At 43.0% G+C, this 25933-nt stretch overlaps 1 protein-coding gene across 5 annotated transcripts in view; it reads left to right on the forward strand.

Annotated features, from left to right (window-relative positions):
- The first annotated feature begins 4101 nt into the window (after window positions 1-4101).
- Window positions 4102-25933, forward strand: part of DENND5B (DENN domain containing 5B) — a 118952-nt gene continuing 97120 nt past the window's right edge. For 2 of the 5 annotated variants that reach the window (XM_069860014.1, XM_069860039.1), the window contains exon 1: window positions 4102-4243. In XM_069860014.1, the coding sequence (XP_069716115.1) occupies window positions 4132-4243 (112 nt within the window). In that variant the 5' untranslated portion in view covers window positions 4102-4131. The remainder of the gene's footprint in view (window positions 4244-25933) is intronic. The other 3 variants (XM_069860022.1, XM_069860030.1, XM_069860006.1) reach the window with 2 other exon arrangements.

Genomic DNA, 25933 nt, shown 5'->3' on the forward strand with positions numbered 1-25933 from the left:
TTACTGATTTTATTGAGATTGAAGTGTCTGTGAACAAAACATTACTCAGGCAAAAAAATATCGTCTTGTACAGAAGTCAGTGAAAGCAAAGCAATCTAGAACCACCTGCTGTCTGAAAACACAAGGCCAGGACTGTTGTGTTAAATTTGGGGTTAATCTTAGAAACAGTCCTAACTAGTATATCATTTAGATAGACTGGTGAAGCCTCTCCCTTGGATTACCTGGAGACACTCATGTCATCAGGCTTCGGAAAGAGAAGTCTGCAATAAGAGAACAAGGTGATACTTCTCCACAGTCAGAGCAATTAATTTTGAATGAGGGTCAGAGGCTGACTTAACTCATCATCTGACCTAGAGCTGAATAAGCAAATACAGACACGTTAATAAACAAACCAAACTAAATAAAATCACCTGGCTCTCAGTGCAAAGTCGAAAAAATAACTGGTCTCCTGGCAAACTCCTGCGTGGATCTAGCAAGGTTCAGCTTGTTACACTGAGTGCTGCAAGCGCCAGAACTGGTGATCATGATAGAGGACTTATCTTTTTTCTTGCATATAGGGGAGTGGGGAAATTGGTTCAGCTCTTGCTTGTCATCAGTAGAGCACTGCAGGAAGCTGAGAAGTAAAAGGGCATAAAACTTATTAATTCAAAGGGAGGAAGAGAGATGCTGTTCTGAGTTGCCTCCATTTAGGAAAGAACAGTTCTTTCACATACCTCCATAAAATGCCCCGTGCTGGATGAAATATCAACTTCCTTGCAGGCATTTCCTTATCAAAGGCTCTTGTCGAATAAGGACAAACGTAAATCACAGAAAGAAAACGTGGCTCACGCTGCTGAGAGATAAGTGAAAGAGGTCATGAGAGTCCACAGTAAGCAAAGGATGAGACTGTAATTATCGCAGACTGCATGGGCCAAGACTAGTAAACAGCTAAACACAGAAGGATGAAAATGCATATCGAGTTCTGCAAAGAATCCCCTGAAAATATGCAGATGGCAGAATTATCTGACACAAGCAGGGATCTAATCGATTTGAAGAAGAAAATCTCAGAACTTCAAAAGAATCATCTCTATCTCTTTAAAAGTTGGTGCTGCTCCCAAACGGATCTGCCAGTACTTTTGGCATCTGGTAATGGTAACGGGAGGGGTTTTAGAAACAGGCAAAATAATTCGGATTTCTTCCCAGATGCAGCAGAATGGTTATCACATCTTAAATAAGCTGGGAATGAAGAAACATTTGAGATTTTACTTAGAAATGGAGCATGTGTAGCAAAGAAATCATTCTCTATCCCAAATGTTAATGTAACATAGACATCAATCCTAGGCAGGCAATAAGGACAAATATAAGGACCCCACAGAAGGTGTCCATCAGTCCCCTTCTGTCGGCAAACCCTCCCTGGGGCTGGTTTGTTATTTCAACGTGTGGTTGGAATAGGAAAAAGCCATTTCCTTCAGCGGGATTCCCCCAGAACACATTAAGCACAGCCCAGGAGTGGGGTGACGCTGGGCCTGCTCCGGCTGCAGGGCTTCAGATGCTCCCTCCCAGCTGGCAAGGAGCAACATCCCCTTTATTTTATTACTATTTAAATAAAAGCTAGCCTCCTCCATTCACACCTTAGGGGTGACTAATACAAGAAGTACTTACTACTACAAAAATGTAAGCTAAAATAGAGTGAAGTTTCATCTAAGTAATTGTATTCTTTGAAAGTTAGACAGAATGTCCCTCTAGGAGCATATTTTCTTTTAGACAGTGTTTTTCCAGACACTGGTTCATTCTTTGAAGATGATCTCGTCTTATGTGCAGTGGAATCTGTGCTGAATAGGTGTGTCTTCTTCTGTGATCACCTCTGTTTGGAGTCTCTCCATATCTCAAATGCAAGGTCAGGCAGAGCTGGCTCCAAAGCTCCAAATTAGCACAGAATTTCAGCTGTCGCTAAGTCCGCAACAACATTAAAATTAGTCCTTGGAAAGTAACAGAATATGCATAAGATCTCTGCGAGAATTTATCCCCACTTATGTCAGTGGATCACACACTCTGTCCCAGCTCTTGTCTTGCTGCACATGGTTGATGGAGATCACTCCCTCCTGTTGCCCAGGACTCGCTTTCTAAAACTCCAAATCAAGTCTTAGAGAATTTATTTGCTGGCATTTTCGGTGTCATGATGATGGAGGGAGAAAAGTTTAACCAACTATTGCAGCAATGCTGCATGGCAGAGCAGAGGCACCAACACAATAGATAATTAAAAACTTTTATTATCATTATTTACATTTATTTTATTATTTTATTATTATTTCAATAATTGTATTATTATTTAAATAAAAGCCAATCTCCTCCATTCACACCTTCAGGGTGATAAAGAAGGGAGAATTCTTCAACAGGCAATTAAACCTTTTTCTTCTTATTGTTATTCAAATTTATTTTCTTATTTTATTATTATTTAAATAATTTTAAATTAATTTTTAAAATTATTAAATTATTAAAATAAAAGCCAGTCTCCTATTCATACCTTCAGGGTGACAGTGCCAGGAGAAAGCTTTAATATGTGATTAAAGCTGCTTCTTCTTCTCTTCTTATTCTTCTTAGAGGAGGGAGCTGGCCTCTTCTCCCAGGTGACAGGGGACAGGACAAGAGGGAATGGCCTCAAGCTGTGCCAGGGGAGGTTCAGACTGGATATCAGAAAGAAATTTTTCACAGAAAGGGTCATTGGGCACTGGCAAGGGCTGCCCAGGGAGGTTGTTGAGTCATCATCCCTGGAGGTGTTTAAAAGATGGGTAGACGAGGTGCTCAGGGACATGGTTTAGTGGCAGATATGAATGGTTGGACTCAATGATCCAACAGGTCTTTTCCAACCTGGTGATTCTATGATTCTTCCCTTCTTCTCTCCCCTTCTGTCCTTCTTCTCTCCTTCTTCTTCATTTCTTCATCTTCTTTTTTCCTTCTTCTCTCCTTCTTCATTTATTCTTCATTTCTTTACTTCTTTTCTTCTTTCCTTTTTCTCTCCTTCTCCTCCTTCTTTCCTTCTTCTCTCCTTCTTCTTCTTCTTCTTTCCTTCTTCTCTCCTTCTTCTTTCCTCCTTCTTTATTTCTTCTTTCCTTCTTTCCCTCTCTCCTTCTTAATTTCTTCTTCTTCCCTTCTCTCCTTCTTCATCATTTTTTCTCCTTCTTCTTCTTAATTTCTCCTCCTTCTTCTTCCTTCTTAATTTTTTCTCCTTCTTAATTTTTTCTCCTTCTTCTTTCCTTCTTCTCTCCTTCTTTCCTTCTTCTTCTTCTTCTTCTTCTCCTCCTCCTTCTTCAATTCTTCTTCTTCTTCTCCTCCTCCTTCTTCAATTCTCCTTCTTCTTTGTTTCTTCTCCTTCTTCAATTCTTCTTCTTCCCTTCTTCTCTCCTTCTCTCCTTCATTTTTTTCTCCTTCTTCTTCTTTCCTTCTTCTCTCCTTCTCTCCTTCATTTTTTTCTCCTTCTTCTTCTTTCCTTCTTCTCTCCTTCTTTCCTTCTTCTCTCCTTCTTTCCTTCTTCTCTCCTTTCCTTCTTCTCTCCTTTCCTTCTTCTCTCCTTCTTTCCTTCTTCTCTCCTTCTTCTTAATTTCTTCTTCATCTTCTCCTCCTCCTCCTTCTTCAATTCTCCTTCTTCTTCGTTTCTTCTCCTTCTTCAATTCTCCTTCTTCTTCTTTCCTTCTTCTCTCCTTCTTTCCTTCTCTCCTTCATTTTTTTCTCCTTTTTCTTCTTTGCTTCTTCTCTCCTTCTTTCCTTCTCTCCTTCTCTCCTTCTTCTTCATTTCTTCTCCTCCCTAGTGTTATTAAAAACGCACTTCATTATTTTATTAATTTTTATTGTTATTCAAGTAAACCCCCATCTCCCACATTCTCCCCCCTGGGGCGATGCTCGTGGGAAGCGACCTCGGCCCCGCTGCCGCCCCCGCGGTTAACCCCTGCGGAGCCGCCGGGGGCGGGCGCAGCGCGGCTCGAACGGGGGGTGCGGGGGGCGCCCCCCTCGGTTTAAATGCCCCGCGGGGGCGGTCTGGCGGCGCGGCCCCGCCCCGCCGCGCTGACAGCGGAGCCGCTCGGAGCCGCGGCCGCCGCTCGCCCCTCCCTGCCCGCCGCGCTGCCGCTCGGAGCCGCCGCCGCCGCCGCCGGCGGGATGAGCGGGAGCGGCGCCCCCGGGCCCGGCGCCGCGCCCTGCCGCTTCGCGCACTACTTCGTGCTCTGCGGGATCGACGCGGAGAGCGGGCTGGAGCCCGACGAGCTGGCAGGTGAGGCCTCCGCGGGGCTCGGGGATGCGCCGCTTCAAAATGTCCGCTCCCCGCCGCCGCGAGGAGGGGGCGACCTGGGAGGCTGGAAGCGGCCGGCGGCTTCGATCCGGCGGGAGGTGCCCCTGCCTGGGCCGGGGGGGTTGGGACCGGCTGGGCTTTGCGGTTCCTTCCGACCCAACCCGCTCCGTGATCCACAGCGGGGCTGGCGGAGCATCCCCCCAACCCCCCGCCCTCCCCGAGCATCCTCCCCCCCGGAGCATCTTCCCTCCCGGAGCATCCCCCGAGCATCCCCCTTCCCAGAGAATCCCCCTCCCGGAGCATCCTCCCCACCCCGGATCATTCCCGGAGCATCTCCCCCCACCCCTCCCAACCCCGAGCATCTTCCCCCCTCCCACCCCGGAGCATCCCCCCCGAGCATCCCCGTTCGGCCGCCGGGATGCGCCCTCCCCCGCCGCTGGCTGCGGTCCCCGGTGCTGGAAGGGGGAAGGAAGGCAGCCCGGTGCGGCAGGGAGAAGGGTATCGGGAGGTTATGGAATGGAAGGGAGCCGAACAGACCGAGCTTTCTGTCGAGGGAGGTGCGTTTTCTTCCCTTTTTGCACGGGGAAGGATCTGGGAATAACAGAATAAATTAATGGGATCGCATCTTTAATTATTCTGGTTTAGGCACATCTTATAGCTATTCAGAGTCTTCCTGAATCCTTCCTTCTCCTACCCCACAAAATGCTACAGAATCAAAGAACAGAATTATAACCGTGGGATCAAACTCATTGTCTAAAATATTTATTTTTTGAGGGCTCATGCCTGATCATGTTGAGAAAACGCAGTATTTCTTCTTAAATGTTACTTGCTTTTATATAGAAGGAGCTGTTTGAGTCATATTTTATATAAAACCGAAGAAAATATTGACTGTAAGCTTAATAATGGGGCTTAATTGCATGGAGCTAAACGTTTCCTCACTGAGTTATGAGTTTGAAAGTGCTTATGTGCATATGTTTGACCGTTCCTACGCGTTCACACTGTGCCTGGAGCTGCGGGCAGCTGTAGCTGTCAAGGTGGGCATCTCCACCTGGTGTTGGGATCCTGGCGAGGTCTCCACTGCTATCGCATCAGGAAGTATCTCGCCTTCTGGTTGTGTAAAAGACTCGATGAGCTACATCACTGATCGATGTACCCTGGTTGAAGTTCAGATTTTTGTCGCCTACAAAAGGGGTGGATACACAGAGCTTTATCGTAATCTGGATCTTTTCCTATTGCAGTGAACGCACAGTGGTGGTAGCCCTAGGATCTCCAAGTCGAAGCGTTAGCCAAATGTGCTTTAATCTCTGTTTGCCTTTTCACATGTGTGAGTGACCACAATTACACGCTTTCAGTTTTGCTGCTTTTAGTAGAAAACTTCTGGCTCATGAGCCAAATCTCAGCTGATGGTGCACAGGGTTTGATTTGCATAATATGACCTCTTGGGGTTTCAGCTACTTAAACTTTGAGTCATCTCTAATTCTTCTATCTGAAAATAAACTATTTTTAAAGTGGTGTTGGCTGGCAGGCTGCGCCTTCCCTCATGACTAGCCGGACTCTCAAATTTGTCCTTTGCTGATTTCTGCTCCGTTTCACAGTGAGATGAGCAGGTGGGTTCTTGAGGAGCGCTGCTCAAGGACCAGCCGAGCACGGTTTGTGCAGTGTAGTGGCTTGGCTACAGGGCTCAACTTTTGAGATCATTCAGTAGGTTTAGCTGAACTGCTTTACTAATCAGATTTCAAAGCTAAAGGAAGTCACCCTCTTCATTCTTCAGGAGAAGAAAGATATTTTGGCACATCTGGGTTATACCCATTTATAAAATATCGTGCAACCGTGAATAATTTCAAAGAGGAATTGCTACAAGTAGTTGTTTTTAAAGCAAGTGGGGCTTCTTTATTTTCCTACTTACCCACAGTAGGAAATAGCAAGTAAAAATGTCGTTGTAACCAGTTTAAACTAGGCAAGGTCTAGCAGTATGGTTTCAGCATGCAGAAATTTTTGTTAATGCCAATTTGGGAAGCATTCTAAATACCTAGGAGGGTTGGTACATGATAGAGGAAGAAGTGGAGTAACAGAAATGTGATGGGACTTAATACTGCCACTGAGCCAATGTTATATTTTTAGGGACTCGTGACAAAAGCTTTCTGCTATCAGCTGGGAGCTCGGCAGTTGGAAATGTTAGAGAAGAACAAGGAGTGCTGTGAGCCACAAATATAATGCAGCTGTGGAAAAATTAACTCTGGCTTTGAAGTAGCTGAGGAAACATTTCTCTTACAGCTTGGAGAGTAGTAATGCCACTGCAGGCAGGCAGTAGTGGGATCTCACCTGGAGGTCTGTGTTACAAGTTTCAAAAACCAAGCTACCAGGATTGGTTTTGTAACCAGAACAGCTGGGGAGAAAGATGCTTGCAGGAACAGAAAGGCTATTGTACCACAGGAGACCCACGTATGAGGGCTATTTCTTCCTAAAAATTCTCTTACAATGTTTTGTAGAAAGCAATGACCTTGTTCTTTCAGTATTGAATTAGACAGCTGTGGTAACTTTCCATCTTGCTGTCATTATGCTTAAAGAGCTTGTTGAGGTAGGTCATGGCGTCAATGAAAAGTTGCTGTGACTTAAGCCGCTGTACAGATCATCCCTGATTTAGCAAAAAAGTAATCAAGAACCTGTTTATCTCCAAACTTGTAAGTTCCTTAGCAGCCAGCATACACAAAGCGGCTTGCTTAAGCCAGGTCTGACTGAATGGAGCTGCACTAGGGCTGAGCACAGCGTGAGAGGGGATAAGAGGAGATGACAGGAGCTCTTCTGCTGCCCTGGGAAGAAGAGAGAAGCAGAAGTTACGAAGTCCTCGAGGGATTTCCAGCTTTCAGATGGAATCAGCTGAGGCACAGATACATCACTGGGGTGCGTGGCCTGCTAAGGAGCTGCTGGTGAGTCAGCTCTGGCATCATCTGGAGCTCCCTGACCCGCACCTTCCTTTCACTGGGGACACCCCGGGACACACCCCCATGAGAAGGCTTTTCTTGCCTCATGGCTTAAGATCTAAATCTCTTTCCACAGCAACCTTCTCCATGAAAAAATGCTACTGCAGTCAGGCATGAAGTGAAATGTTACAATGATGCTCTTGGAGGCAGGATGAAGAACTACTTTTTAAATTTGTGTTGTAGGGTCTGTTCACAGAATTAAATGAAATCAAGTTTTTCAAGTTGTGTAAGGTCTTAATGTGTAAGTTTCTTATGCCTGTGGATGCTCAGTGCTTAAAATAAATTTGGTAGAAGAGTATTCTACCATGCAAACGTGTAATTTTGCCTCTTTTTTTTTTTTTGCTTTTGCATGTATGCTATTCTCTGGTACAGATTTTCCTAATTTTTTTAATGGGAAATTGCTCCACAGCTGGCTTATCAAAATGGATCAGTTTGGGATTTTTTTAAATGAATTGATTTTGAAAAGTAAAAAGCTGTTTACCTATTGCTCAGCTTGGTAGTGTATCCACGCATGCAGCAAAGTAGCATATCGATTATAATGCTGTCAAAACACTGGTTGCACTATCACAATGCTTTCAGTTGAGGATGGAATTAAAAAAAATCCTTCCAGGGACTTAAGGCGGGAAAGGAAACCATCTAGGGATTTTTTGGCACTTAGTAGTTTGAGAGGTCAGAAAAGAAAAGCAGAGTATTTGATGTTAAATATCTTGAAAACCATGAAAATTTCAGTATTGGTCTCTGTGCCCTGTTGAACTCCTCTACGATAGGATGAAGGGAGCTTTTCTCTCTTGTTCAGGGCTGATGGAGAATACATTTCAGTTCACTTTGATCTTCATGCCTACTTCTTTCAGGTAAAGAGCCCTGGAATTGCAGATGCTTAAATGAACTCATTACAGTAAATATTTAACATCAAATTTAAATTTAACATTTGCTTTAAACAGAAAGGCCTAATCATTCATTAAATTATTTCCATTGCATATTTGTTATGCTATATGAACTTTATATGTGTGTGTACAAAGCACAACATTTTTCTGGCTTTAGCAGCTTTTATATTTTGCTTTGAGAGTCTGTAGTATCTTGTTAGACTGTCGCGAGCTACAGTTCAGAAAAATAAAAAATACCTATGAGTGAATTAAAAAGAAAATGAAATATCCTTTCTTGGGGAAGTATTTTAGTGCTCTGGAGGAAAGTAGAGAGAGAATTATGGGTGGGTGTTTTGTTCCCAAGTGGAAGGACTGATCTGTGCTCCACTGAGGATGCTGTTGCCAGAGCAGTTTGGAGGGAGAGATGGTGTAGTAATCCAACACAAAAACTGAGGGCTGAAGAACCATGCTGGGTGATGCCTTCTGTGTCTCAGAACGTGAATATTTGTAGAGCTATGGTAGCCCGCTTGCTGTGTGAAATGACAAAGAGCTTGTTCAACCTAGAGAAGAGAAGGCTTTGGGGAGACCTTGTAGCAGCCTTCCAGTATTTAAAGGAGCCCTACAGGAAAGCTGGGGAGGGGCTCTTTAGCAGGGAGTGCAGGCATAGGACAAGGGGTCATGATTTTGAGCTGAAAGAGAGGAGATTCAGATTAGAGAATAGGAAGAAACTATTTACTGTGAGCGTGGTGAGGCACTGGAACAAGTTGTCCAGAGAAGTCATGGATGCCCCATCCCTGCAGGTGTTGAAGGCCAGGTTGAATGAGGCTTTGAGGTGATCTTTAAGGTCCCTTCTGACTCAAACCATTCTGTGATGCTATAGCTTTTTTCCACATGTGAACTGTAAAATATTACCTCAAGGCTATGCTTATAGTGAGGAGACTTTCTAATTATTGTGTCATGCTGAGCAACATATTTTGCACTGTCTAGTTTAGACCATTACATAAAGACTCACTGTCCTGTTGTCCTGGTTCAATGTATACTTTAAAGCTGTAGAGAGCATCAGTACTTTTAAGGTGAATTTTTAAATTATTTTTTTTGTTTCTTTCTGACCAGCAGAGCTGAGGGTGCTTACTGGTCGTGCTTATTGGAAATACTGAGATTTTCGAGGAATATAAACACTACTTCTGCCTTATGCTGTTTCGCTACAAATATCAAGATACTGATAGTTCCCTCCCAATGAAATGTTACCTTAGTTCACAGAGCTGAAAACTGAACAGAGTGTGTTGCAGTCTGGCTAACTGTGCTTCTTATCTAGTAGGCTCTTATTTTTAGAGAGCTAAAGGCCTTTTTCGTCCTTGTGTGAGCTTGGCACCTGCATATTCATGCCTTGCAGACTCTCTCCACATCCTGCATCGTTGTCCATCGTGCTTCCTCTGTGCCAAGTCACTCTGCAGTGCCAGAAAACTTGGTGGCAATACTACAGCAATGCAACTGCTCATGTACGTGGCTTTTCTGAAAATAAGTTATTGTATTTTTGGTAGTTTACTGGAAATGTACTGAGAAATCACCCTTGACCAATAAATAGCTAAAGAGTTGCGGTTCCTCTTCGTGACTTACTCAGTTGCCACAAAAGAAAAGTGAGCTACAGGAGTTTTGCTTTTCACTTTTAAGTACAGTCCAGAGTTGCACAAAGCGTTTTTTTGAGGGATTGTCCAGGTTAAATGACCTGAATGTGGATGAGAGTGGTACAGGCAGAGGAAAAGATGGCTTATGCTGTTCAGCTTAACAAAACTTAACTTGCTCCTCAGAACCAGTTGCAGTAGTTAGCTTAGGATTTCTGATTGTGATACAATTTGTGGGAGGGATGGGACTCAGGCATTTATCCTGCTACCTCCTTAAGAAGCAATACTCAAATGCAGCATTAAATCTTCTGACTTCATGGCTGAAATAAGCAAGTCTCATGGATGAGGAAAGACTGGATGGAGTAGCTGGCTTATTGAAGTACCTGGTTTTTATTATGACAATTTACAAAAAACCCCAAGGAAAAACTAGGTATACACTTAGGAAATGTTTGATAAAAATCTAATATGGGTTAATATATTGTTCATGTGAAAACAAATCTTTTTATCTTAGTCTGCATAAGTAAAAAGTGCTGTTTCCAGTTTAGGAGAGGATGGAGACAATCTTTGCTTCTGTGCAACCTCAGCTCCATGCTAAAATAGAAATAATGTTTCTGCTCTCTTCTACATCTTTAAAGATGGTGTTGTGGATAGTTACTGTTACAGTTTTTTCTCAATCATGTACTTTTTTTTGCTGCTGGAGAAAAACAGAAATCCATTGTAAAACCAGATTTTTTTAATAGATTTCTGAATTACACATTAAAGACTTAGCTCCTGTAGGAGGATTTATGCAGCCAAAGGAAATGGTGCTTTTAATAAAGGATTGTCATTATTATTGATAGGTTTCATCTCCAGTAACAATAACCTATAATGAGGAGTACTCTCTTGCTTACTTGGATAACAGACCACTTGTGGAATTGCTAATGTCTGTGACATACTATTATGCATTAGTAATAGCTCTTTCATTCTCTATATATACCAGAGACACACTGGATTTAAATGCTGAACAACTCCAGTGTGAGTATTCCATAATACACTTACCTTCATCTAAGTTCTTATTATATGGTATTCCTTTGAAAATACGTTATTGATTGGGTTGGAAAAAATTCATTATTCTTATCAATAGTGTTTCCTCACTAATATTAAACCAAAGAGAATTTCTTGTATATTTTTTTTTGCCAGATAAGCTGCTGTTTTAATTTCCACCTAGAAAGACTAAACCCTCCGGCACTCTCCGAGGCTGTTTCACTGACAGCAGCCCTTGCAGTAGCATGGAAGAAGGGGTGACCATGTACATGAGGAATATTTTTTCAGTGAAAATCCTTGTAAACTAGTCTGTTAATATTGCTGTAGGTAGCCTTTTTCCTCCACATAGTGTGAACTGCAATAGTAATCAAAGTGCTGGCAGGCAGGATGGCTGAGCTGCTGTCCTTTACACGAACGACCTAAATCCAACCCTAATCTTGTTCCTGCGCATCAGCTTGAAGTCACTGCTGGCCCCATCCTGGCAGCTTAGTGGTGTGTTGGCTGAGGAGAGTCGGGGTCCTTGGGACCACAGCTGCCTGCCCCAGGCGAAGAGCACTGTAGGGCACATGTGCACACACACTGTGGAGCATGGTAGGGATGTGGTTGTGTCTGGTGTTGGTAGGTAGTGTGAGGAGAGATGGTGGTTTTGAGCCTATGTTGAAGGTGATGTCCCTGGTGCCAGCAGAGAGGCTCCTGTGTCAGCATCCACCACTGCGATGGTCCTCATGGTGCTGGAGGATGGCGGCATCGGGGGGGAAGGAGATACCTGCCCCTCTGAAAGTGGGAGAACAGAACCTGTAAATATGTCAGAGCTGCTCAAGGCAGCACGTGACTGTGATACTGATTGCTCAGCTGTTTGCCCATGAAGCCTTTCTGTCCTCACTAGAGCGATTTCCCAGCGCTGCAGGAGCTGTGCCAGCACCCTGACGCCGTGCCTACAGCTCTCCTGTGCCAATGCAGTGCTCGCTGTAGGAATGCCTCCAAAATGAAATGCTTCAGGAGAGGCTGAGATGCATTGCAAGCCAGCAGGACGACAGTGTCAGGGCTCTCTTGCCTGCCCTCTTTCACCTGCTTGTCATGGACTAATCAAGTTGTCCCTAATGCCAGCTCGTCCCTGAAACATTCTGGCAAATGTACAGCCTGCAAAGCCTCTGTGTGGGCTGATGCTGGGTATGTGGCTGGCACACTGCTCCCCACTGCAGTTGCTGATCTGCTTCAGTGAGGGTTAAAGTCAAGGAGAAACGTGAATGAGGTAGAAAAAAAAACCCAAACAAACACCAGACCCAACAAAACAGAACAAACCAGCATGTGCATTTTGATCCAGTTAATGCTGCAGTGCTTGGCTGCTCCTGTTTGAGATCATTTAGGACCACTTGCCTGTGTGGGAGGAAGATTACAAGTAGCTTGTCCAGCCATCTCTTGTGCATATTTAGAGGAACGGTAGCAGTGAAAAACGTGAACCTACATAAAGTTTGTGAGTGTAACTAACCTATATATGTATTTTTTTTTTTCATTAAGTACCTCTTGACCAGTAAATAGCAAAAAATACTCATGGTAGGAAAAGTTACATTGCGGAAACCCAAATTTAGTAAGAAACAGTATGTTTTCACTGTGATATTTTGGTCACATTAGCCATATTAATAATCTCAAAAGTAATTAGGGAAGAAATGGTGATGGGTCATCACAATAAAAGACACATACTGGGGAGATGGCTAATGTCTGACAGATTGCTGAGGTGACGGGATCTGGCATGGCTGGAAAGAGCTTCTGTTACATTGCCAGTACGAAAGCATAAACTCAAATTTTCCCCCTTGCTTGGACTCAAAAGATAGCTTTGCTTAGCTGCCTGATCATTATGTCTTCGTTGAGAGCTTTCTTATTAGGGTATCCTAGGCTTGATGAAGGTTCCTGGCTGAAAACGTGAAGCCATGCTCCTTCAGGGTGTGAGGTTTTGCTTCTTACTCCTTCTTCCATGTATGGAATATATATATACACACACACACCCCATATATGAAAAATAACATTGAAACATCCAAACAGATGCTTGAAGGGTGGAATGGAAAGAGTATTCCCTTGCTAATATATAAACTCTGTGTATAGTAGGTAATAGTAGGCTTGAAGAATTTTGCTAGATCTCAGTGACCTGCTTGAGCGATAGTATAAAAATTAACTATTAGTAGAACATAGTATTGGAGGTGGGGTGTATGCTTTTGGTGAACCTGCAAAGAAAGCTTTGCCCTCCAGTGAGAGAACAATTTCATATTAAAATGTCAGCACTTCTTGTTCTGTGTTCAGAGGCATCCTTTAAAATATGTCACTCTTGAAGAGTGAGCTTTTTCCCTGCCTTTAGAGCATGAACTTGGCTTTGCTTCACAGTCATTTTATTCATCAAATTGCAATAATAATGATGGGACCTAGTAGCAATGTTTTTTGAAAAGCAAGTTTTATATCAAATGGAGTCCGGTTGTTCTTTGACACTGTGTCAGTGGTAGGTTGCACAGCAGGAAAGCCAGAAGAATCCTTTGTCCACCCACTTTCTTGGTATTCTCTTATCATGTTAAAGACTTAACACGTGGAAGGGTAAGGAGGCTTAAGCCGAAACAGCATTCTGTGGAAACAATGACAGGATTAAAAAAAAAAGCCAAAGCTCAACTATGATGGGTGTATAGTAGTTGCTGCTTTTCATGGATGACTGGAATTGGTTGTATAAATTTGCATTTTCCCCTTAGCATCTCTATAAACCTGTGCTCATTGCCATGCGTAGCTATTGCCACATACAACTGATCGTCATGCAGTGGCATGCGGTGTAACACAATGTGTGATCTGACGAGATATTACCTGCGTTAGCAGCAACCTTACAAGGAAAAAGCAAGTGTCACTGTGGATGCCTCTCACGGGGAGCTGCCCAGGTGTAAGAGGTGCTTTGAGTCTCTTGGGACTGAAAGAAAAGAGGGCTGAGCTCTTTGTATTGAAATGATGAAACCAAGCACTCACTTAACTTGTAATTTCGCAATGAAATATTGATCAAATGTGCTGAGCAGTCTGCTTTGGACTGACTGATGTTTGGGATGCAGCTGGAGCCTGCTGGGAAAGGAGGATGCTACCATGGTCCAAATAGGTATTGCTTAAACCGACTTTAGATGTCTGCTCGGTGCAGGAGCCCAAGTTCTCACTGGCCTGGTGACTATCTGGAGGGTCCAAACCCCTAATTTAGAGGCTCACCTCTCCTGCTTTTGCTCCAGGTTGCTACCAAAATTAATCCAGTCAGATGGTGTAAATACCTTCTGCTGGGCCCTCTGGTCTCCCATGAGATGCTCAGGAAAGAGAAGAGAGATTTATTGTTTTAAACTGAACTATGAAGTATTTGAGCAAAGAATGCAATATACAATTGAGTAAATATTTGGCTTTTCATTGCTGAGGGAGGAGAGGATTTGCTGATTAGTTAGTTATTCACACAATACTATTTTTCCATCAGTATTCCCACTTGGTATTCTCATTTGCTTTGTACTGCGCAATACTCTGACATGAACTTAAAATTAAGAACAAGTTTACACATGAAAACAAAACAGCAGCTCTGTTAATATAGACTTTCTTTAGCCTGTGATGCTGGCTAGTGTGGGAGAGTTGAAGGACTGTTGCACAGTTTCTAGAAAAAACTTTTTGTAATGTAGTTGTCATGCTTTCTCCTTTTGTTTATTCTTCCAGCATGATAACTTGTAAATACACAGCAGCAAATATTTGGGGCAGAATTGTCACGTTTTATTAAAAAAAAACAAACAACAAAGAAACCAAAACAAACCAAAAAAACACACAACAAAAAACCACAAACCCCTAACAAATGCAACAAAACACCAAAAATACCCAAAGCCCTAAAATTTTGTGTAATTTTATGAAGATGAAATAGCTGGTCATGGCTCTGTTTAAAAACTGCCCGTTGCTTTGTAAAACTACTGATGGTGGATGTAGGAGCCATCACATTGCTTTTAAAGGTGTATTGTACTGTATGTTTTGCCTTGTAAACACTTCAAGAATGTCAAGGGCAGGAAGAATAGTACCGGGTGTCTGTAATGCACTCCTTGCTGGGTTGTCAGCTGCTGTCTCTGATGACTATTGTTATGAATTTATTAAGGGAAAATATTTATCTCTGGAAGTCAGGATAGCAGCTATTCAGCACAGATGAATTAGATGTTTAGCCTTTTCCCAAGATGATGCTATTTAAGATAGGTTTGTCTGACTAGCATTGCAAATATGTTGACTCTTTCTGGCTTTAGCAAGCGTGACAGCAGATGTTGTTTGACTCTCTTAATTCAAGCAGGGATGTGTAGTCTAGTGTTTCTATCTCAAATTGAGGAATGACTAAGAACTCGAGAATCCCAGTGTAAGGAATCCTATCCAGTAATCATTTTTTCCTGTCTAAATATGAACATCTGCACAGCGTGAGGCAGCTGTAGCTCTGGTCTGCTGTCATACTTAGCAAAAGGGGAGTGGTGATGGGAGATGCTAATTTTCACAATAGCAGTTCTGGTTAATAACTTACTATCGTTTCTATGCCTGCGTCTTTGTTTTCTTTCTTCTTGGAGCTGCTTTGCAGGGTGGTGAGTTGGAAGCAGAAAGAAAGAGCCCTGCTGAAAATTGCTCAGTATAACGCACTTTAAAAAAACCCTCAACAGCCTCCCCCCAGCTTAATGTGGGCTGAACTTCCCATGAAAACTCTGCCTTAATGAGCTGAGACCCCTCAGCCCTGCTTTGTCCTGGTCAGCAGGTGAGAAAGAGCTGAGGTCGCCAGCACGGATGCCCTGGCTGTGACCCAGGGACTCAGGGCCCTGATTAGTTCAGCTCTTGTGCTTTTGGTGGGAGTAAGAATGAGAAAACATCTTGTCTTGGAGTCTGGATGTATTCATGCTTCTTGCCTGCAGGTCTGTGCTAGCACTGGAAAAGGCATTTGTCTGGGAGCTGGGGAGAAAAGGCACAGATTTCGGCCTTTCCTAAAGCTGAGAATGAATTGCTCAGAGCAACATTTGCAGTGGAGCGTCTAAGATATATCATATTTGATAGTGGTGAAGAAGTGAAAACTATTTACAATTCAAAATCTGTCTTGGGTTTCAGTTATTGGCTAATACTTCATCAGCACTTTGTGGCAATGACTGCTAACTGTGTCCCAGCATCACTCATGATGCACTGAATAGCTCAAAAGAGAAGTTGACGCTAAGCAGGAGACCATCTGTGTTGTTAATAGTATAGTATTGTCACGCTCAAAACTCAGGCTTGTGTGATTGATAATGTGATCACACTAGACCTGTTTCCTTTTCTCAAAGAAGTAAAAAAAACGGAACCCCAAAACAATCTGTATCCTTATCTACCAACTTCTGAGCCCATAGGTCAATTTAATTTATCAGAGGTGAAATTGAAAAGATATGGGATTTTTTTTTTGCTTTATTCTTAAAGTTCCTGCAGCAAGAGCAGAGATTGTAATTAAGCTACAAGTAATACAAAGGCTGCAGAGAAAGCAACAGCACTTTATAAAGCCAGAGAGGCCCCTCTGCATGGGCATCCTGGCAGGCTAATTGGCAGCCGCACAGCTGGGATCTGAGCAGAGCGAGCATTGCCTCCTGCCCATCTGGTGGGCCAGGGAATGAAAGGTAACTCGTACTTAAGTGGGAAGGGGAAAATTAGAGCTAACAGGCCTGTGTGAGCAAAAGGAGCTGCAGATGAGAGGCTGTAATTTCTGTCCTAGCGTCCTGTTGCATGACGTCTAGCTCTCTTCACCCAGACCTGTGAAACCATACAGCTGTGTTAATGCCGTCTTCCTTAGTCTTTCCTTCTCGGTCTGAAATGGAGAGTATTTATTCACAGAACAGTTCTGCTGCAGCTTCTACAATGTGATCACAGGTGGTGGGAGCAAAGATACGTGTGGCAATAAATAACAACGCAAGGATGATTGTTTGCTGGGTCCAAGTCCTTCCTCAAACTCAGTGAAAGGTTGTAGGGGCTTGCATGTGCTGATGATACCGCATCCAAAGAGATGTCTGCGGAAAAGCACTTTTTTTTCAAAATGCACAGAATGGGAGATACAGCAGCAGAAAGTGCTGGGAGAGTTCTCTGCTTTCTTTTTCCTTCTTCCTCCTTCCCACATTTGAAAACAAAACAGCTCAACCTCATGCTTTATTGTTTTAAAAAGCTATTTTGACCTTTCTGATGATATTATTAAGAACCAAGAACTGTTTTCTGATGTATTAAAGTGCTAATGATGCATAAGAAGTCATAAAACAGTATTAAGTGCATTTAATGTTGACTGTGTCCGGTAAAAGGCACTGCAAAGGATGGCTAATTACTCTTCATTTATGAGTTGCTGTGGAAGTAAATGGTGCTATTCAGCTGAATCTGTCCACTGAAATGGCCTAGAAGATGGCATTGCATTGCGGTGCAGTGGGAGGTTGGCAATCCATGCTTGATTAATCAGCTCATACCAAAGTGGCATTGCTCCATGCTTCCAGCAAGCTTGTAATAGATGAGTGCATTAATGAGCCCCTTGGTAACTGAGACTATGTTCAGGGGACGGTGGGGATCAAAAAGGATAAACATTGCTGACTCAGTTTCTTAATTTCACGTTACCTCTACGAATTTTTCCACACTGTGCTTAAGCGATTCCATGTCAAAGTGAGCATTTTAAAATGCTTCTTGGTGTTACTAATAACAGCAGAGCTACTGTTTTGTGTGGGTTTGACTGGCTAGGTTATATTTAAGCCTTTTTATTTCCCTGAACTTTCTCCATGTGAAAAATGTCTTCATATCTGAAAGACTGACTCTTGGTTGGTTGCTGCTGGGCTACGCTGAGCCATAGCATGTTAGAGAGAGGTTGGGCCAAACATTCCTTAGGGCCGGCGAAGTGATGCACTGAGCCATTTTATTCTTTTGAGTGGATTCAATTATCTGGTTGGTAAAAGCACGTAGAGGTCTCTGAGAGTTGGTGATAATTTTCGGTGCAGAAAGTCTGGAAATTATTCTAGCCTGAAGAGAAACCATTTGAGGAGACTACTTAGCTTTTGCAGGGTTGATTGCCTTTTATTTTCACTTTCTGAATATGTTTAATAAAAAAGGGATTGCAGCTAAATTTAAGCAAACTCTTGCACTATAGACTTAAATTTCTGTTTTCATTTCTTACAGTGGCTTACTGATAATTGTCCTGCTAATGCAGTTAATCCATTTTTAAGGAGCAGAATTTAACTGGTTTATTTTGCAGGAGGTCATCAGTTTTACAATATTGTATAAAACTGAAACCAAATCCTCCTGTCTGCAGCTGCAGTGTTAAATAGAGCATCATTGTCATGTGGTGGGCATGGCTGTCAAAACAGTTCGGGCAGAGTGGGTAACATGAGCGGTTCTTCTATGTTAAATATTTATAGAAGAAAATGCAAACTCAGAAGGCTGCCAGCAGACAGACGTATTGCTTAAATACGTTGTTGTGTTGGTGAGGGCATAAGTCCTTGTGCAGCAGCTTTAGGAAGAAGACAGTGAGTTGTTCCTTGTTGCGCACGGCCTCAACGGTGTGCTTTTTCTGTGCAACTGGGACATCTGAAGAAAAATGCTAGCTCTACGTAAGATATTTGCCAACCAGTGGCCCCAGAAACAGTCTGTTCTTTTTGTCTGCTGGTGTTCTGCTACAACAGTCATAGTAAAAGCTGAGCACAAGCCCTCTCTTGCATGCTTAGCCTCAAGGGCTGGCACGTTTTTATTTCAGGTCCTCTGGTGCAAACAGGTGGTGAACTACAAGTGGCGAGATACTGAGGAGAAACCCATGTAATTAAATCTGGCACTGTAGTATAATAAATCTCCTTTGTATTCTTTAGCTTTCTAGACGCCTTTTGAGCCATACACAATGGCCGTGATTAATGAGTATTGTATTGTCTTAAATAATAAGCTTGAGCCTTCAGATAGGTGACATAATTTAGCCGTAATGAGCATCAGCTTCATGTGTTTGATCTCAATGCTTTGAATTTCAGGGTCGTCATTGCCATATCCTTGAGAGATTGTTTTATGCTGAAGAAAACCAGTAAAGGGGGATGGAGGGCAGTCTCTTTGAGACTGTGAAGACTCCAGCCAATCTGTTGCTCTAAGGATATTGACATTTTTATTGTAACTTGGTTTTGAACATGCAAGATGAAAGCATTTGAATATTCGTAAACTGGACCCGCTATTATTGACAAAAATATTCCTTCCTGGGAGGTGTCTGCTGACAGAACCAGTGATGAGTGTTTCCTTTTGTGTGTCAAGATGCACCAAATACCCATAGCAGGGAAAAGGCTTTTTGATCCTTTCCACACCATCACCGTCTATCACCTCCTCAGCAGGCTTCTCTGTTGTTTCTTCCCTTGACTGAAGGCAGCAGCTCTTTGATATGAGCTCCTATTTTTTCACATTTCTCTTTCCATTGCCTGGGTTCAGCTGATACAGGAGAAAAAAACCATTAAATTCTCTTCCCCGCAGCTACCTGTGAAGAGCTTTCCCTGTCTCTGTGCTGCGTATCTGCACAGCACTGGCAGAGCTCGGAAGGGAGGGCTGAGAAACTACAAAGCACATCAGACCTAATTATTCAGTTAGCGTAAGGGCCTTTCTTTCCTGCTCGGGGTATTTGCTCTTGACTGTGCGGGTAGTTTGACTGGCATAGTGTGCTGACTTCAAAGCCGTTGCACAGTGCCGCGTAAATGCCTCAAACCCAAATCCATCCTCTTTCAGGCAGCTTGGCCCAAGCAGGCAGCCTTAACGGCAAAGTTTGACAAGGCTCCTAAGTGAAGGGTCAACGCAGACTCTCCCCTTTGTCGTTATTTTTGTGGGGACCCGGGGGAAAGGGATTGAAAATCCCTCACCCTTTCCTATTAAGTCTGACTCATTTTGTCTAGTTTAGCATTGTGGTAAAAAGAAACATAATGGATTTGTTAGGGTCAGTGCTTCACAATGTGACGGTTGACTTTGATGGGCAATAGGGCCTAGTTTGCCACTCCAGACAAAGGATTTGTAGGTCTTGCAGCCTGCCATCTGTTTCTAAAAGCAAGTTTTTGTGGAGGAGGGATGGAGCTTGCATGCTGAAAAAGTTGTTTTTTTTTTTTTCTTGATAACTGCTGAGCCTTTGTATTTGAGCTTTTAATTTCAAAACTAAGCACTGTTTATTAATAGTAGGACTCGCCGTTTGCCCTCCTCCAGGCAAGCTGGAAATCCAGATCTCAGTGCTAGGCTGATGTCTTCTAAAATACGTATATTGTTGAATACACATACTCATCCCCCAAGTGCGTTCTGTTGTTCTCTCCAGCCCCCACCCAGGCTCTCTGAAATGCGATGCCTGGCTGCATTTCAGGTTGTTTGCATTTATTCTGATACATAAGCGTGTTGGGCATAGACTGGAGAAGAAATATTGTTCAGCCTTCATTTGATTTTTTCACCTGTGCTGCAGTTTTGTGTTCTGCTCTCTTAAAAACAACTGAACGTTCTCTGCTCCTATAATTCAGACTGGGAAGTCCTACTTTCCTGCAGTGATTCCACTGCAGAGTCTCTTAAATCAAACGGCCAGCCAACCTGTGGGCCTTAGGCACGCTAACAAGTACGATCTATTTATGTGCCATGTGTTAACCTGACTGTTAATGGATTGTTTCTATGTATAACTACTGGAGGTAGCGCAGAGCTGCACAATCCAGGTCTGGAGGGCAGGAAACATCCTGCTGCAGGACTTAGGGAAAATAATGAGTAAAGCCTTTGCAGTTTTCTTCTTTGCAGCTGGAGATGAACAGGACTGCCTGCACCGATAAAGAGATCCTGGCTCACAATCCTGTCCTGCCCGTTTATTTAGCCTACTGCTCTCCTGATGGGAGAGGGGTGGAGGGCATCGATCCTGTCCTCCCTAACACTCCTATGGTGTGTTTTTCTTTTTTGTTAAGGGAAATGGTGGGTGTGGCTGCTGTGGCTGTGCAGGTACACACGTGCCTCACTGAATATGGGGCTGGAAATGCAATGCTCCCCTCGTTGTGGCAAGTGAGTTAATATGCTGACAATGAATACCAGAGTAAAAATGTAGTGCCAGCCAAAGAAAACTGGTGCCTTTCACTTGCCCTTAAACACAAAAGCCCATGTACCATGGTAGAAAAGCCTGCCTCGGTAGCCATCCCAAGTGCCTCGGCACCCTCCTGTGAACCAGCGTTTGCCACCGACACTTTTTCTTTGTTTCTGCCAGTTGCCAGCCACTAGCAAAAAGCTGGCAAGCTGCGTGGGGATTCGTGCTCTCATTGACGGAGTGCCATATTTCTGGCTGTTCCTTGAATTAACCTTTTCTCCAAAGTCGTTCCCAGCCCTGGCAAGCAACACAGGGCTGGCGCTGGAGAGCAGGCTGCTGGCTTGCCTGCCCTGCTCTCCCACCGCTGGGCAGATAGAGGCATGGCCATCAGCTGGCAAGCAGCACAACAAGCTCTGAGTCCCTGCCCTGGCTTTCCTCACAGCTCTGTGCCTGAGCCAGTGCTGCACGTGTAAGGAGCGGTTTTCTTCCACGTAGGCAGCTGTGGAAAGAGAAAGATTTCTTTTTTTTGGGGGGGGGGAATTAAATGAATAAAATGACCATCTTTGGTGTGGCTTCCTCATTGTGTACCAGGCTGTGCCCTGGGAAGTGATATGCTGCCTCTCGGCCAGGCTTTCCTTCAAAGTCCATTAATGGCTCCTACAGAGTATCCCCTGACTGCCCGTGGAAACCATGCCAGTAGTGTGGCTTGATAAGGTCAATTCTTCTACCTCTTCTCAGCCTCCACATTTTATCCTCAAGGCTGGGGCTCCTCAGGCTTCATCTGTAGAGGGATAGGCAGCATCTGTGTTCCTTGGAATTTTTTTCAGAGGTGATTCCTCAGCAGGTGTGGAGCACCTGTGCTGAGGGAGCGCTGCTTCTGAGCAGCTGAGGTCTTAAAGGTCCAAAAAGCATAACCAGCCTGGAAACACCCCAGAGTAACACCTGAGACCCAGAGAAACACCATTCCTGATCAATATTGCTGACTGAAGTGACAGTGTAACCAGCCAGCTCTTACAAAAAGACCAGAGCTCCTACATAGTAGGCAGTCTGATCACAGGTGCCTTCTACTAGTAGGGTCTCCTAGGTACTTTATCTGGCCATTCTGTGGAGTTTAAATATATTTCCAAGATAGGGCTTGTCAGGTCCTGCCATATCAAATCCTAGCACCTACATGGGATCCTTGGAAATGTGCTTGAGGAAGCCCGCAGTATTCATACAGTTGACTTTAAATTACCAAAGCTGAAAATCTTTTAGTTCTCTTCCACTAAACTACAGGGTGACACAACAAGCTTCACTGAAATGTCTTCATTAGCTTAAGAGGAACAGATTCAAATTGAAAGGGTTTTGTTTAAGAAAAAATTTCATGATGGGATGCAGTAGACAATGATGATGCATCAAGTAATTCCAAGTGGTTGTGTTATCACTATATTTAAAATGACGGTTGAGTTTAAGAAACCAACATGCTCTTTATGGTCCATTTGTGGTCTCCAGGCTATTCGCAAAATGTTTATATACTGCTCCTTGGGAGCCATTGAAGCAGTACAATCCTCTGTGTCATCTTTTTTTAGTGTGATCATTATTTTCTACACCTTTAAGAAACAGGGGAGGGGAAGAGATACTTAAGAGAAGAAAAATGGTGGCAATATCATTCATAAAAACAACAGCTGATTTAATTGGTTTAGTTAAAGAAGACTATCAGGTAAGAAATTTTCAGCTGTACTTACTTAATAGAATTGGCCAAGTTGGAACAAGCCCTGGCATAGGAGTTTCAACCCATGCCTTTGCTAGTCAGCAGCATTCAGAGCTACAGAGAAGGAAAGGAAAACACTGAGCAAATGCTGTGTGAACTGGAGAATCAGCACTGAAATATCTTCTGGACCTGATGGTGGGTCATTTCCTCCTTTTAAGTCACTTTGGGACATTTGGGCATGTGTCCAATGCACAAAAATGCATTTCTTACTGCAGGCAACATGGGTTGCTTCTGCAGGGATTTTCTTCCTTTTGGAGGTCTGTGCGTGTACTGAGCACCATTCTGGTAGGTGCCTGCACAAGCTGTGCTCTGGTGAATGCATCTGATCTGATCAAGCTTGTATGGAGAAGGAAAACTGATATTACTTGGGAGCTGCGAGAGGAAGCCTGGAGTTTTCACATGCCATTACACAGGAGCTTTATTTGTGTCTGGAAAAATAACTGTATAGTAGGGGAGACTCAACTCTGAATTTTAACTCTGGCATAACATTGACTGTAGGTCCTGAGGAGCTTTATGTTCTCTTCCCTGCATTCTACTGGAAAAAATGTGTTATTTTTACAGGGCAATGAAAGCATTGGCTATGAAAGCTGGAGTTATTTACACATACACTTGGACGGTTCTGAACCAGTTCAGCGCTGAGTGTTTTAAGCCTGCTTAGTGGGATGGTGGGGGACTAACATCCTATCAAATTAGTTGCTGCTTTACTTGGGAAGAGAAGGAGTGGTGTGCAAATGAATGCTTTCCATTTGAGTTCATTTGGAGCCAGGGTTGGAGCTGCTGTTTTTGTTTGATAAACTTGATAAACCTCATCTGCTGCAACAGTGATTTCAATTGGAGGAAGATAAAATGAGATGGAGAAGGAAATTGGAGGGCGCAAGCTCAAGCATGAGCAGGAAGGCTGTTTTAATAACCTTGTAAAACGTATGTTGCTTTCGTTCAGGATGAATGTCGACTTTTCAAAGATTTAGCGTAAAAAGGCAGAGACCTCAAGTTGTTCAGGTGTATTTAAATGTAATATTTGAATATACTTGAGATACCTATGTGAAGTGAGCCAACTTTCAACCAACAAAGCAAGACAGAAGACTCTAACTTCCTTGTGAAAACAGGCAGGCTGCCTGCAGTGTTTGTAGTCTCAGTCCTAGACTAAGAGCTTTCTGTTTGTGTTGTCCAAAACACTGATTAGTAAGATGTGCTGACAAAAAAGGGGGAATTTAATGTAGTGAGGGGGAGAGTGATGTAGTTTATCTGTGGGCATGGGTGTACCTCTGTGGGTATGTGAGATTCCTGCCCTGGATTAGGGGAGATGGTGTGTGCTTCTGTTGAACCCAGAGGAAACAATTTTAAGTTCAATGAATAGTGCTTGGGGGGGTGGAGAACAGGAGGCAATGAGCACAAGTCTCTTTCTAACTTAAGGCTATGATTTTGGGTTTGTTTTTTGTTTGGTGCACTGCATTGGAATAGCCCAGATAAAAAGGTTGAGTTTGAAAAGCACACTAAAAGTGGACTACGTACTGCTGTTTGGAAAAGTGAACTTGCAGAAATTTCTAGGGGAGGAGAAGCCTGTAGGCTAAGAAATAAGTGAAACCAGTAATGGACTTCATAGTTTTCCCAGGTTATAAGGGAAAGAAAAAGATGATAGAACAGAACACTGATGCTGATGAATCAGTGATGCTGAAAGTCAAATAGTTTTACAACACTGTCAAAAATACTTGAAGCAAAGTAGCACAATGCCTGGCAGGATACATGTGGTGGTAGCTGTTCTTTCTCCAGATCAGTGGGAAAGTGTGTGCATGTGTATGTACACATGCACGTGCAGATCATGTTCCTCTCTTCCATCACAGCTGAAGGCATGACAAATAACCTGGGTTGATAGAAAATGGAGTTTCTGCAGGCTCACAACTCGGTGACCCCTTTCCCTTGCTTGATGAGAATTCAGAGGAGTTTTTCAGTAGTGCTAAGTGAGAGAAGATGACCTTGATGACCAACAGGTACAACTTCAAGAAGAATCATGGAAACTTGATGGCTTTCTCTGTGTCCTTTTTCTGCATCAGATCTAAGAATCAAATAACTATTATAATCATTTGCATGCTGTATCCAGTCAGGTATCTGAGTGTAGAAACATACTTAGTCTGGTGCCCCAGCCCTTGCAGATGAAGAATGTGCAGTGGTTTGTTGTTGGGTTTTGGTTTGTTTTGTTTTTTTTAATGGCATGTGATAACAGATTCTAATGTTTCTTCAAGAGCCTCATTATTCTGTAAGTCCTATTATTCCATCAAGAGTGATCTTCAAACTTATCACTTATGTTAACAGAAGAATTTTGACACTTGGTTCCCTCACTTTGTCCCTCAGCCTACTATCAAGAAGTTGTGGAGAAATGAAACAAAAAAATCGATGTTTGGGGGGTTTAGGGGGTTTGTTTTGGGGGGGGTTGATTGTGTGTATATGTGTATTTATGATAAGTTGAGATAATGTTCTTAACTTTCTTAGGACTGAATATAAAAACCTATTTTCAAAAGCTGTGTGATGGGAAGTAAAAAGACATATAGAGCTTCTGATCAATGTTTCTAAGAGGATTTGTTGAGATAAGTGACGTATAGGGATTACCCCATATATATATATATTTATTTATTTGTTTGTCCTACAAGGTAAACTACTGTTAAACATTTGACAAAACAAATCACAGTATATTTTAAATGGCTACAATATTTATGTTTTCTTGAGATACAGCTCTGATACAGTCTTTTAACACAAGAAGCATGTGGAAGCACAAGCTCAGTTACATCCGTGTTCACTAAACTGTCCCATGGTCTTAGAAGCAGCTAATAGCAGACAGCTGTCTTTTTTTTCTTTTGTTTTGAATCTAGCAGGCAGTGTGTCATCAGCCAAGGTGGTGCTTTTCAGCACTGCATGTCTTTGTTCCTACATTGGAGGTACCATATGGTTCTGCAAGATGCTGATGGTGGCTTCTGAAATAGGCTGCAAAAATTGTCCTGCTGTTGTAGCAGTGAGTGAAGGCCGAGTTAGTTGTTTCGGTGTGGTGGTGATAATTATTGTAGTACTGACAAAGCAGGAACTGGAGGAAGAGGGGAATCGCAACTGTTCATGACAACATCTGTGTGACATGATGGGGACTGACCTGTCTGGTGACACTTAACTGAACAAAAAGACTTAGCTGAACTATCATGCTAAAAATCTCATGAGTGGGACAGATTTTGACAGGCTGAAGCCCATTCACTGATATCTGAAATTCTTTCCTTCAAAAACAATTTTCAAAACAAATTTTCTTATTCTTCAGTCTTTGACTCTTTTATTGGAATATCAACAAAAAGAAGAGGGTTGTCTGAGGGCCTGTAAGGGGTTTTTTTGCAAGAGAATGTGGTGGAAGAGGACTCGG

The sequence above is a fragment of the Phaenicophaeus curvirostris genome, chromosome 1 (genome assembly GCF_032191515.1).
Source record: "Phaenicophaeus curvirostris isolate KB17595 chromosome 1, BPBGC_Pcur_1.0, whole genome shotgun sequence".
In the NCBI taxonomy this organism is placed as follows: Eukaryota; Metazoa; Chordata; class Aves; order Cuculiformes; family Cuculidae; genus Phaenicophaeus; species Phaenicophaeus curvirostris.